The following is a 12,607-nucleotide window of genomic DNA, read 5'->3' on the forward strand; positions in this document are numbered from 1 at the left end:
CCTTGGTAATTTTTATTGTTAGTAAGAAATACAACACTTAACAGATAATCAGCCAGAGTAAAGACTAGCTGGTTGCATTGAAAAAAATGAAAAGTACAAAAACTGTTCAACAAAAATAAGAGAATATTTAAAAGGCTATTCTGTTAGAAAATGAAAAAATAATACAGCCCCCTAGATTTAAGAAACTGGGTTATAAAAAGATGTGCCTGGGATGCTGGGGAGATCAGACAGGGAGAGAGCCTTCTGACTGGTTCCTCCTGCAGCCAAGAATCGGGGTACAGGGTCCTCATGACCACCTAGGTCATGGCCCCTAGGTGGGTGACACTCAGGTTCTGAAGCCTTGATCAGGACCTCTGTGTCTTCTGTCTGGGGCGGAGAGGGGGGGGAAGAGTCTTCTTGGAAGCTTCAATGTCTCTCTGTGCCTTTCCTCTTCTGGAAGCTTCTTTCCCTAGCTCCCACGAGCAGCCCTGGTAGCAACATCTCACAGGTCAGTGGGTGGCAAGTCAGACACTTGCTTAGCTTCTTCAGCAGACTTGCCGGCCAGCTATGTGAGAGAAGAGAATAAAACAAACACACCCCAGGTGGGTTTCTCACGAGCACCACAGCCCATCACCAGGGTCCTGCACGGACCCTGCCCAAAGCCCAGAGGACACGAATTGCTGTGACCTTGAGTGTGGTCAGAAAGGCAAGAGCACACGGTGGTTAGCCTGAAGGCTTTGCTGCAGAACCTGACTCAGGAGCCGTATAAAATCCCCACAGGGACAGCAGAAGGTCGGTGGGAAGATGTTTGGAGTGTCCCAGCATGGTGTCTGACTCTCTGCGAGATGGCGGTAAACTTTGCCTTATTATAGTAGCACTGTTCTGCTTTAAGATCATTTTGAGGATGAGAAGTGTCAATGGTCCCCTCTTTATCTTGAGCAAAGACCGACAAGTAACAATAGGAGATAGGACTTGAAAAGTCAGGGCTCGGAAACGAACTTTTAATTAGTAGGATTTTGTAATATAAGTTGAATAGGAAAGTGCTTCCAAAATACTTTGAAAAGCAGTTTTTTCATCCTCTAAAGGCAGCTGGCCCTGTGGTCCTGACAGGAACAAAGAAGGGCAATTTAGGCAAAGGACAGCAACTGGTTCTGGGGTGCCAAGGGTTCAGCAGCCCTCTTAGCACATTCCTGCAGGTAGCACTGGCTAGTCCTAGCCAGAGAGGAAATGGACATGCATGCTAGGCTTTGCCGGCCTGTGGCCCAACTTTGGAGCCCCGACCATGGCTCCTGGGGGGAACACAGATGCACACATGTGCACGTGCACACACACATACACACACACACGCACACACCCCTTTTTCTACTCTTCTTCCTTTTTCTATACTCTTTTCTTTGCTCTCTTCCCTTTCTCTACCACACCCTACTTTTTCTACCCATCTGGGTCCTCACCATGGTCTTGAAGAACTGATTTACTTTGTTTCTTTTGAGAGTCTTCTTGTCACCGTCAGAGATAGAGACGAAGGTCTGGCTGAGACGGGGAGATAAGTTGGCCTCGTCCATCCCAGGCATACCTGTTACAGAGAGTGCGGTGGCTAGAAGGAGAGGGAAGGCCTGCTGAGTGGGCAGGCAGGGGATAGACGGCACACAAGTATAGGACGGGTGACTGGGGGAAGCAGATGGAAGACAGGTTGATGGGCTGCGGGACAGAGTCAGACTGTAGGGGGAACAGGTCAGGTACCAGGTGGGAGGCCCGGAGGCCTGTTTCCTGTTGGTGGGGGCTGTTGAAGCTGTCTTCTCTGTGAGGCTTGCTAAACACTCCTTACAGCACTGGGTCTCTGGGGCCTATCAGAGCCTGGTACTAGGGCTTCTGAATTAGAAACAGGAGACCAAGGAGGGTGAAGACTCCCTGGGTCCTGGGACCCTGACTCCCTCAGGGAACACGGCCTTTTGCCCCAAGATGTGGTGACAATGTGAGGTTACTCCCCCTTCACCTTCTAAACCAAGAAACTGGACTTCTGTTTTCCCAAGGCTGGGCTCATGGGGAGGGGTCTCCCATCCAAGGTGTCATTGTTGCTTGTAGCCCTTAGCCCAGAGCCAACAGGCTGGAGAAATCAGCCATTTCTCTGACTCAGTAAAATGCAGATAAAAGCCCAGGCCTCCAGGTGGTTGTGGGGCCAACTGAGAGGACAGAGTGAACCACCTGTGGGCTGTGCAGGGCTCTCTTGTCTGGTTATGGATATGGTCCTGGCTCAGAGGTTCTGGATCTGAACCCAGAATGCCTTGGTTTCTTCATCTATGTGACAGGGAAACAACACGAGCTCCTTCATGGGTGTGGGTTGAGTGTAAATGAAATCAGGGAGGAGGAGCAGTTACTTACAGAGCTGCCCCACTCAGCACTCAGGAATGAGAGCAGCCTGCTGAATTCCACGGGGCAGTGAGGCTAGTCTTGGCCCTCTACCCTGGAGCCTGACCCAAGTGGCAGACTCCGGAGACTGCTGCATGCCACCTGGGGAGCTCTGGGTGAGCCGCTTTCCCAGTTAGAGTGTTAGGTTCTCCTCTGTGGAGGCAGAACACCCCCCCCAATCCCCGCTGGACAATGAGGATGGGGAATACACATGCTGCAACTCTAAGCTCTAAGATGTGGTGGCAATTTCTGTAAGTTCTAGAAATAGTCCTGCAGCTCCAAAAAGGAAACAGAGGACTTAGGAACATATCAGAGACAGAGACCTACTCCTGTGGAGGCTGGACAAACTTAGAACATAGGGCCACCTGATGTGACCATGGAGTCCCAGTGGCTCCTGAGGACCAGAGTGACAGCAAGCCTCTACTATCCCATGTTCTAGATAACTTTACCCACACAAGGGGGTGTTGGGAGAAATTGGGGGATGGGGGGGGCTGTGAGCAGAGCCTCTTACCCCTGACCTCCTGTGTAGAAATGGTTTTTAGCCATCCTCTACTTTCCAGCGGAGTCTACACTACATTTATTCCCCCATGCTGGTGGTGGCAGTGTGCATACCTGGGATGGTGGGCATCGATTGGCTGGCAAAACTCATCTGAGAGAGAATGGAGGTCCTGGGAGGGATGGCTGTGTGCTCCGAGAGGTTGGTGTCACTCATGAACTCATGCTTCCTGGAAAGCTGGATAAGACATCCCACACACACACACACACACACACCCTTATTATGAGGCAGCTCTGGATCTGAAAAGTCAGTGATGAGGGCTTGGCAAGGCTTCCATGGACCCAACTCCCAAGTTTATTTATTTCGTTTTGTATCATTCCATGCCTGTCTGACATGTACAACTCCAGGAGTTGTATTATACGAATGACCCTCTAGGATTGTGAAACATAGAAGACTTATCGCCAGCCTTTCTCCTCTGGCAAGAGTAGCCTCTGTGGGCCACTGGATAGTTTGTGGAGGTTCTTTTCTTCACTGCAAGGCATTTTAGATGGTCCTTTGTCCTTTCATCTGACATCCCTTCCTTGCCAGTTAATCCCGCTCCTCTTCTGAGACTCCCAGAACACTTTCAACAAACTTATAAACTTCTCTTTCAGGGGAAAGACAGACTTGAACCCAAGGCTATCTGGCACCAACTCTCATTTTAAGAGCAACACATTTAAAGACAAAAGTCCTCCAAGTAAGGGCATTGTGGCCTGGCTCAGCTCCCGGACACTGAGAGGCTTAGTTCTTAGACACTGAGGACCTCCCTAAGGGGGTTCAAATGATCCTGTGGCTGGGGACAGAGGTCCCCAACCAAGAGGCCTCTCTCCTTCAGTGGGTGAAACCAGCTGCTACTCCCTTGCCTTGCAAATCCCTGTGCAATGCTAGGAAGGATGTGCATAGAGTTCGACACCTGGGTTCAAATCCTGGCTCTGCCAGGTCCTCATTTTGAAAGTGAGGCTTGACTGGGACCATGTCTCTGAGCTCTGAACAGTGCCTGGGTGAAGCTGAGATTTAGTAAGGGCATCAGGAGGCAGCCTGCTCAGCCACTTACCCGCTTCATGTCTGAGTCGGCTGCTGCCTTCTCATCTGCAAACACCACGCTGCTCCTCTTGGCCCTCTTCTTGGACCGCCGCAGTTTGACTTCTGGTAGTGTGCTCCCCGGAGAGATTGGGTCCTCTGACTCCATTTTTGGAGTCTTAGGGGGTGCTACTTCCAGGTAAAAGCTAAAGGGCAAGAGGGATAGCAATAGAAACTCGTCAGAGCCTCAGTGGGACTGCCATGCCCAAGTTGTCACTATAGGATTGAGGAAGTAGATCAGATAAATTGGCTCTTTGTGAAGTGACTTACTGACTTGGCAAACATTCAGAACACAGGGTGAATTAAATTGGTGGAGGAGAACCATAAAAAGGAAAGACTGGTAGTGAGAAGAGAAGGGTGGATAAACATATGTTTCTGGATTCAAATCCAGATTCTGCTACATTTTAGCTGAATGACTTTGGGCAAGTCATCAAACTCTTTGAGCTGTTACTTCCTTTTCAGTAACTGGGGGAGTATGCAGCAACCTTGCAGAGTGGCCTGAGATAAGGTCTGAGACCCCTCATACATTCTGGGCCCCTGGAGCATGCTGGTCCATGGCGCCTGTTGTTGTTGCTGAGAGAGAGGCACAGGGGTTCCAGGAAGGTAGAAGGGCAGGCTTTTCCTAGGGTGAGAGAGGGAAGACCCCAAAAGAGGTCTGGAAGGTTCAAGAGGGTTGCTCTGTGGTGGGCTAGGACAGGTTCCAGACTGAAGCAGGTTGTGTGAGGTCTGGCCATAGAACTGCTGGACTGGGTATCCTGGGATCGTGGTATTTTTGCCTGCTGGTATTTAGGCAAAGTCACCTGTCCTGTCCCAGCCTCAATGATCTCTAGCGATGGCACTAAGAAATGAGGCACCCAAATGCCCCCAAATAGATGACTGAATCGAGAAGATGTGGTACATATACACAATGGAATATTACTCAGCAATTAAAAAAATATAAACACATGCAGTTTGCAGCAACATGGATGGAGCTGGAAGGGATCATGCTCAGCAAAATAAGCCAGAAAGAAAAAGAAAAATACCGGATGGTCTCACTCATAGCAGGAATTTAGAAAACTGAAATAAGGGACCAGGAAAAAGACTAATTAATACAAAGTGAAAATCAAAATCAACAAGCAACTATAAACCAGAGACACACTACAGGGGGGGTGGGGCGGGAGAGGAAGGACTAGGGTCAAAATAAGGGGGGGTGCAATTGTATGGGGAATATAACCAAAATGAAAATGCACACATTGTGCAAAGATGAAAAATGATGTAAGAATTATATAAAATAAAATATTAAAAAAAAAAAAAGAAATGAAGCAGCCTCTGGGGTGATGCGAGGGTTCAGTAAAGAAAGGTGGGAGAGGCTTTGAGACATAAGGGCTGGGAGGATTTGAGGAAATTGCTGGGGCAGAAGGAACAGCAGTGATGCTTTGCTGGAGGCTGAGTCAGGGGCACAGGGGGCTGCCTGGGGCTGGGACTGACCTCTCAGAGGTGGTCTTGCTGGGGGTGCTGCAGTCAGAGTTCACGGATGCCATAGAGATGATGGATATCTGCCTGTAGGAACGCAGCATCGACCGGGGGCGGCCCACACCCACACGCTTCTCCTCGAATTCAGGCTGTGGGTGGAGAACCTGGCATTAGCAGTCATTAGGCTGAGAGCAGGGTAGGAGGTGGGGGGACACGGTCTCCAGCTTCCTGCTACCTTCCTCTCCACCTGGGCAGGCGGAGCTGTGGGGCAGACCGGGCATCAGGACAAAAGCTTCTTGGCAGTTTAATAAAGACTTTGCCTGGCACTTCTCCCTGGTTCCTGGGAGGTGATCACTACATCTTTACAATTTCCCTGGTGATGGGAGTGTCTTTGTTATTCCTGGTGGCCCCTCATGCTAATGAAAAACTCAGGAGACTCAGAATGACCCACTTGAGATTACAGGGCTGGGGTTTTGAGCCGGGTGAGATCAACTCAACCTCGGGGGAGAGGAGGGGGCTGGAGGTCGATCTCTGTCACATGGCAAATGATTCATTCAGTCACGCCTACATCATGAATTCCAATTAAACTAAGGACACTGGGCTGGGGCCAGCTTTCCTGGTTAGTAATCATACACGATGTGCTGGTGGGGACAGTGGGGTAACCTGTCCTGAAGACACAGAAACCAATGTCTGGGACCCGCCCAGACCCCAGCTTAGGCATCTCTTCATTTTGCTGGACCTGGTTTGTATCCCTTATGATAAAACTGTAGTCACAAGAATAGTGCTCTCTTGAGGCCTGTGGAATTATCAAGCCTGACGGGCAGTGAGAATATTCACATCTATAAACAGCTGATGAAAAGTGCAGGTGGCTTGAGAACCCTGGTGTCTTTAATGAGGAGAATCTTGTGGAGTCCATGAAATCTGACCCACCTCTGGGTGTTTAAGGTCAGAATTGCACTGGGGTGTCATGTATGGTATGTTGGAAGAGGTGGCCTGTCTCAAGGGAACACTCTTGTATCAGAAACAAGAGTCTGGGGTCTACCTTTAGGCTCTTTTAGCAATGCACTTCTGCACTCTGGGAATCAGTTTCCCCATCTGTAAGTTAGAGGACTGGGTCAGATAGTCTCTAAGGGACTGTACAGCCTCGACATTTTAGGATTCCAATTTCTGGGGAAGAAGATAAAGAAGATGTCCCCGTGACCATCAGACCAATGCTCTCTGTAGGCATAGTGACCAAAAACATTGGCTTGGGAGACCAGCAATCCAGGGATAAAGTCTAGCCTGCATTCATAGCTGTGTAGACTTTGGAAGGTCACTTAGGACCTCTGAACCTCCAGATGAAACACAAGGGTCAAGATCACTCCCATCTCTCAGGCTTGTTCTGAGGACTAAAGTCCTAGGAGATGTCAAGTGCTTCTAACAACCAGGCACATAGTAGGTGCTTCATTAATGTAGCTTGCATTCTTAACAGGGTTCCTTGAGTGCTAAGGGCTCAATTTGTGATTGGAGTTTATTGGAGGGTGACTTTGGGGGACTGAGTGACAATGAAGTTTCCCCTGGATTGATCCAGTTATGATGGCCCTCAGGTCCTTCTGCAGGAGGGCAGGGTCCTGTGCTGGGTTCCTTCCAGCTGTGATCCTCATGACCCACTACCCTCCCAGTCTGGCTCTACCATCTTACTCCTTTGGGCTACAGGGACAGATTTACCATCTCTCTGACACCATATTCCTTCTCCACCTTTACTTTCAAGTTCTTGAAACATTCCTCCATCCGGTCGTGGAATGGCCGCAGATTTTCAGATACCCTTTTCTCATGGATCTTAATTCCAGCTCCCAGGAGGGGAATCTGGAAAGAAAGGTAATAAGTGATGAGCCAGAGTTTGGCCATTTGGCCTTCACCTAGACCCAGCCTATGGAGGTGGCTGAATCTAATATGCCTGCTGAGGAGTCATCGAGGGCCTTAGGGTCCTCTGAGACTTTCATGCAGAGCCCCCAGCCATAGGAAATGGGAAGCTGCATCCTGGCAGCATTTCACAGGAAGGGGGAGGAAGAACTCCAGTTGCTCTTGCCCTATAGGATGGTTGGATCCCCCATTAGAGCCTAATGGGAAGTGCCCTGCTGAAGAATCTATTGTGGGACAGAGTAGGGAGCAGAGGGGAGGAAGCCTTCCCTAAGAAGCCTTCCCTAAGGAGTTCTTGGAATTGCAAAATGGAAAGTATGGATATCAGAATTTGGGAGACTGAAGAAGGGAAGAGGTGAAAGGAAATGTCTCCTTTTATGGGATGGGAGATCAAGTTATACTCCATGTGGTGGCTGAAAAAAAAAAAGTTCATATCAAGCTAAACTGCCTTAAAAAGTGTTGTAAAACCTTGGGAAGATGAGGGAGGGGGACAGAGGTGAAGGGGTTAAGTTCTCAGTTTCCTGCAAAAGGAGGTTCAAGGGTGCTGTTTAAATGGTAGATATGAGAGTAGCCAAACCTTGCTGGCTACCGCTAGAGGGAACCATTGAGGAAGTTTGTATAAATCCCCATTTAGCATCCTCAATAGGTTCTGGAAACTTTGGATTTAAGCAAAATGTTGTGCAACAAATCTAATTTCACCAATTGACATAAAAAAGGGTTAAGTTCCTATGGGATATTTCTGGTTACAAAAACATTGCCAAACTTCTGAATAAAGACCCAAATTGGGGGCTCTCTGGTGGGCTAGGGGTTAAGTCTCAGTGCTATCACCATGGTGGCCTGAGTTTGATCCCCTGTCCCCCACCAGGGAGCTAAACCATATATGGTGCAACAGAACACCCCTGTCTCGCCTGCTGCTCCCCTCAGCAGTGTATTTCAGTAGATCTGCCTGTTCTGCTCCCCACTCTCTGGTGAATCCTCTCACCCCTCCGCACCTCTGGCTTACACCCCAGTTCTTAGATGCATAAATAAATAAGTCTTTTTAAAAATAAAAATAAAGACCCAAATTACTTAACATTCTACAATCATTTGTATTCATTCATTCATTTATTTTCTAACTCATTTATTCTAGTAAAGGGTCTCAGAGGGTAGAGCCTGTCCTGATAACTGAGGGCATAAGGCAGAACCCTATTCTGGACAGGACATCCCTTCCTCACAGGGGGCACATCACACACACACACATGCACACACACTCTCACTTCGACTGGGACAACTGAGACACACGGGTGAACATAATGTGATATCTTTGGGATTTGGGAGCAATCAGAGTACCTGGTAAAAATAACCCAAATGTCCACCACCATAAGAATGGATAAATAAATGAGCATATTATTGGTATATTGCATTCTTGTGATGGAAACAAAAAAGAAAAACTTCCGATCTATGTGGCATACTCTCAAAGGCATTATATTGGACCAAGGAAGGCAGGCACACAAAAGTGCATACTATAATAACATTTATGTGTGCAAGAACAAGTAAGACTAACTTGTGGAGATAGAAGTCAGGCAGTATCTACTAGAACCAGATATTCTCATATATCATAATAGAACAATTCCATACTAGATACACACCCAAAAGAAACAGTGCGTATGTATGTTAAAAAGACATATACAAAGATGCTCAGAACAGCCTGCTTGTGTAACAGCCTCAAACTGAAATCAAACCAAATCTCCAGCAATTGAAAAAGAAATAAATGTATTTTGGTATAGTCATATAACCCAATGCATGGACTACTATACACTAGCAAAAATATCAGTAGATGCATGATGTAGTATACAATGAAATTAATGAATAACATTTGAGCAAAATAAGGAACAGAAGAATGTTCACTGTGTGGGCTCAAGTCTATATAGGTCAAAAATAAGCAAAGTAAACTGTAGTATTTAAAAATGAGCGGTAGGGTGGTAAAACATTTTTCTTTTAAAAAAGCAAGGCCATGATTACTGCTTTTAAGCAGGACAGTGGTCAGCCTTGCAGAAGAGTAGTAATGACCACAAGAAGGTACAGAATCCTGTTTCCTCATCTCGGTGGTAGTCATAAGGGGTATGCTTTGTGAGAAATTGGTTCCCTGTAGGTATTTTTATGTTTACTTTTCTGTATATTTCACAAAACATTTAAAAGAATGTACTATAAGTATTTTTCATGCCAGTAAATATAGAGAAAATCTTTACAAAGAAAAAAAATATTAAGAAGCAGTCATCTTGCAACCGGTAAAGGCTTGAACACAAAAACGTGCTTTGAAAACTTCAGCTTTTGTTGGGTTGCTAGATGAGGTGCAAATACATCCCCCTTTGAAGTCTAAGGTTCTCATGTTTTGAAAAAAGCCAGAGTGTATTTGGCTTTTCAAAACCAAGATCCAACCTAGAATTAAGATCCAAGAAGATAGCAAATGGGTTCAGTTTTGTCCTGCATTATATTCTGCTGCCTGACACAGAATTAGGGCTTGGTTAAAAAGAAGTTGCAAGAATCAATGGAATGGGTGAGGAAGAATTTATTTGCTGAGTGTGAAAATATAAGAAGGTTGTTTTCACCATGAACAGGACAGCATGTTTTAACTGTGTCCATAGTTAGGGTGCCTGTCTCTGGACAGGAGGGACTTGGCTCAGAGCAATCTCCTTTGAGGGGTTCAGTGATGACATACAATATGGTGGCAGGGGATGGGAGGGAAAAAGGGTAATAGGGAATGGTGGCCACTAGAGGGCACTGCCTGAAGAAGTCTTGCTCATTACTGGGACTCTGTACACCTAATATCTGCTCTCAAAATCTTCCTTCTCTGTTTGTAGTACCCCTCCATTAGCTCCTAGACTTTGGCAGAGTTTCCTAGAAGTCATGGCCTGGGTCCATGTGCTGAGGCCAGGGTCCATGCTTTGGGTGTGGGAGACAAAGCATGGAGAAATAATTACCAGGTGCAAAGATACCCACAGTGGAGAGGTGCAGGGCTCTGATATGGATGGAGAGTGACACCCAACCAATAGACAAATTTTTATGATATGTTAGTTTTCTCTGGGGCACCCCAGAAACATCTGAAAAGGGGGACCAATCAGTTGGGCCTTCCTGCTGCCTGAGTTGGGGGTTGAGGAGGAATGTCATTGAGTGTTAAAGGTCACGCAGACCTCAGAAGGCTGGGGATCTTGGGAATATTTGAATTTCACAGGTGGCACAGGGTAAGAAGGGAGAGAAAATTCCAGCCCCACAAGATGCATTCAGAAAGTGTGTCTGTGCGACCAGTGCTTGGCATTTCATTTTTAAAGCCTCACTTTGCATAAATTGGCAGAGGCAGAGAAGGACCTGAATTAGGAATCCTTATTTTAAGAAAAGAGGCTGCACCCAATGCTTCTCATTCCCTGATTTCCCTGGAGTAACAAAAACTCCCCACCACAATAGCTTGCTTTTCTTTGCACAGTGACTGGCAAGAAGGGAGAGAGGGAGGACAGGCAGCTGCAAACTGCTGCCCCTGTTCCCACCCTACCTCCCTCCAGTCCTCTGGAGCCTGTGTTCTGGGTGCTGGGGTTTGCAGAGGGAGACATTTGAGAAGGGGGGAAGCTGGTCCTTTGAATGCCACTGGCGGTGGTGGTGGTGGGGAAAGGGGTGGTCTGGTGGGTTGTTTGTTTTCCAGAAAGTGGAAGAGCAAGAGGCCCAGAGAAGGGGAGAGGGGAGGGAGAAAAAACACAGGAGAGAGAGCCAGAGGAAGGAGGGGAGCAGGAAGCAGGGTTCAGGGTACACTGAAAGAAGGGATCTAAGAAGACAAGCCTACCACAAGAGCCAGCAGCAGGCAGGCAGGAGCTGCTTTCCAAGTCCTCTGGCAGGGCTCCAGAGGGCTAAGCAGCTAGTGCTGAATGCAGGTCCTTTGACCCAACACCAGCCAAATACAGGCCTCAATTATTTTCCAAACCTGATATCCATCTGAGCATTATCCGCAACAAACTGGGTCAGCTTTAGGAGGAGGAGAGGTGGGGGCTGGTGTCTTCTGTTATCTGATTGGCGCCTGCTGGCTGTAGGGGGGAAGGTGGTGGCAGAGGTGTGGGGCCTGGCTTTCATTTCAGTCCCACTGGAATTAAACACCTCCTGAATTTGACATCCAACAAAGCAATCTTAGCAATGGCAGCATAGCATTCAGAGGCTATACAGCCTCTTTGGGTCCAGTGCCCCCCATCCAGGTTACAGGATGCGCCTCCCCAGGTGCAGAGAGGCAGAAGAGCCTAAAGCCCAGGGCCAGGGGAACAAGGAACCAGCATTCCAAGCAGAGGATCCCCAAGGGCAAGTGAACCTGAATCCACTGGGGAGAGAAAGGAAGTGGGGCTGGTTGCTCCCCAGACCAGCTCTGCTTTACCTGCCATGCAATCAGGTCCTTGAGGCGGCTCAGCTTGTCCTGGTCCTCAGGGTGGATCCTGGTGTACTCTTCTGTGAAGAAGGCCTGGGAAGACAGACAGGTGTTGGGTTTCCTGCTCATTTGGCATGGACCTCACAACCCATCTCTGTGGCACTGGGATCGGATTCCATTTGAGGGGGCAAGAATGAGGTCACAAGTATTGGATGGGGTAGGGACTTACAGGGACTGACACTGTTTCCTCTTCCTGTAGTCTCAGATTAGTACCATGGAAATGGATCACAAACCTCACATAAGTAGTTCTCAAAGTGGGATCTGTGGACCAGCAGCCTCAGTATCATCTGGCAAGTTATTAGAGATGTATATTCATGGGTTCACCCAGACCTACTGAACCAGATCTTTCGGGGGTGGAGTGGCTATTCTGTGTGTTAAGAAGCCCTGAAGTGGGTTTCGATGCACATTCAGGTTTGAGAGCATTGCTCCAGGGAGGAGAACTCAGTTAGGGCTTTCACCTTGTAAGTGGTCCAGCTCCCTTCACCAAGTCTTTCATTGTCTGGGAATCTGGCAGCTCCAAGCTCTTTCTGGGGCTCATATCTTATTGTGTGCACACATAGATAAAGACATATCATCCCTAAAGGCTGAACAAAGGGTTACCAGAATGGGTATCTGAGGGTACCTGGTTGGAATTACTGTGGTTAAATTATACTAGAGTGTTTAGTCTTAGTTTTACATCAATGAATGTAAAAGAAAAGATAGTAGGAAATTCATCATGCGAATCATTAAAATGAGGAGTCCTTTTTCCCCTCAATGTCCTCTTAATGCATGGACTAGATGCATTAAGGACTTTCTATTCCACTTCAATGCCAGAAAGA

General features: G+C 47.6%; 1 protein-coding gene across 1 annotated transcript in view; it reads right to left on the bottom strand.

Annotated features, from left to right (window-relative positions):
• Nucleotides 1-12,607, bottom strand: part of DOCK2 (dedicator of cytokinesis 2) — a 395,355-nt gene continuing 382,748 nt past the window's right edge. Inside the window, exons 46-52 of the mRNA XM_054691629.1 lie at nucleotides 11,739-11,822; nucleotides 7,160-7,297; nucleotides 5,468-5,601; nucleotides 3,975-4,146; nucleotides 2,998-3,118; nucleotides 1,431-1,573; nucleotides 1-544 (exon numbers count right to left, since the gene is read on the bottom strand). Of these exons, the coding sequence (XP_054547604.1) occupies nucleotides 482-544; nucleotides 1,431-1,573; nucleotides 2,998-3,118; nucleotides 3,975-4,146; nucleotides 5,468-5,601; nucleotides 7,160-7,297; nucleotides 11,739-11,822 (855 nt within the window). The 3' untranslated portion in view covers nucleotides 1-481. The remainder of the gene's footprint in view (nucleotides 545-1,430; nucleotides 1,574-2,997; nucleotides 3,119-3,974; nucleotides 4,147-5,467; nucleotides 5,602-7,159; nucleotides 7,298-11,738; nucleotides 11,823-12,607) is intronic.

The sequence above is a fragment of the Talpa occidentalis genome, unplaced genomic scaffold (assembly GCF_014898055.3).
Source record: "Talpa occidentalis isolate TD23 unplaced genomic scaffold, MPIMG_talOcc4v2.1 talOcc4.9, whole genome shotgun sequence".
Classification (NCBI taxonomy): domain Eukaryota; kingdom Metazoa; phylum Chordata; class Mammalia; order Eulipotyphla; family Talpidae; genus Talpa; species Talpa occidentalis.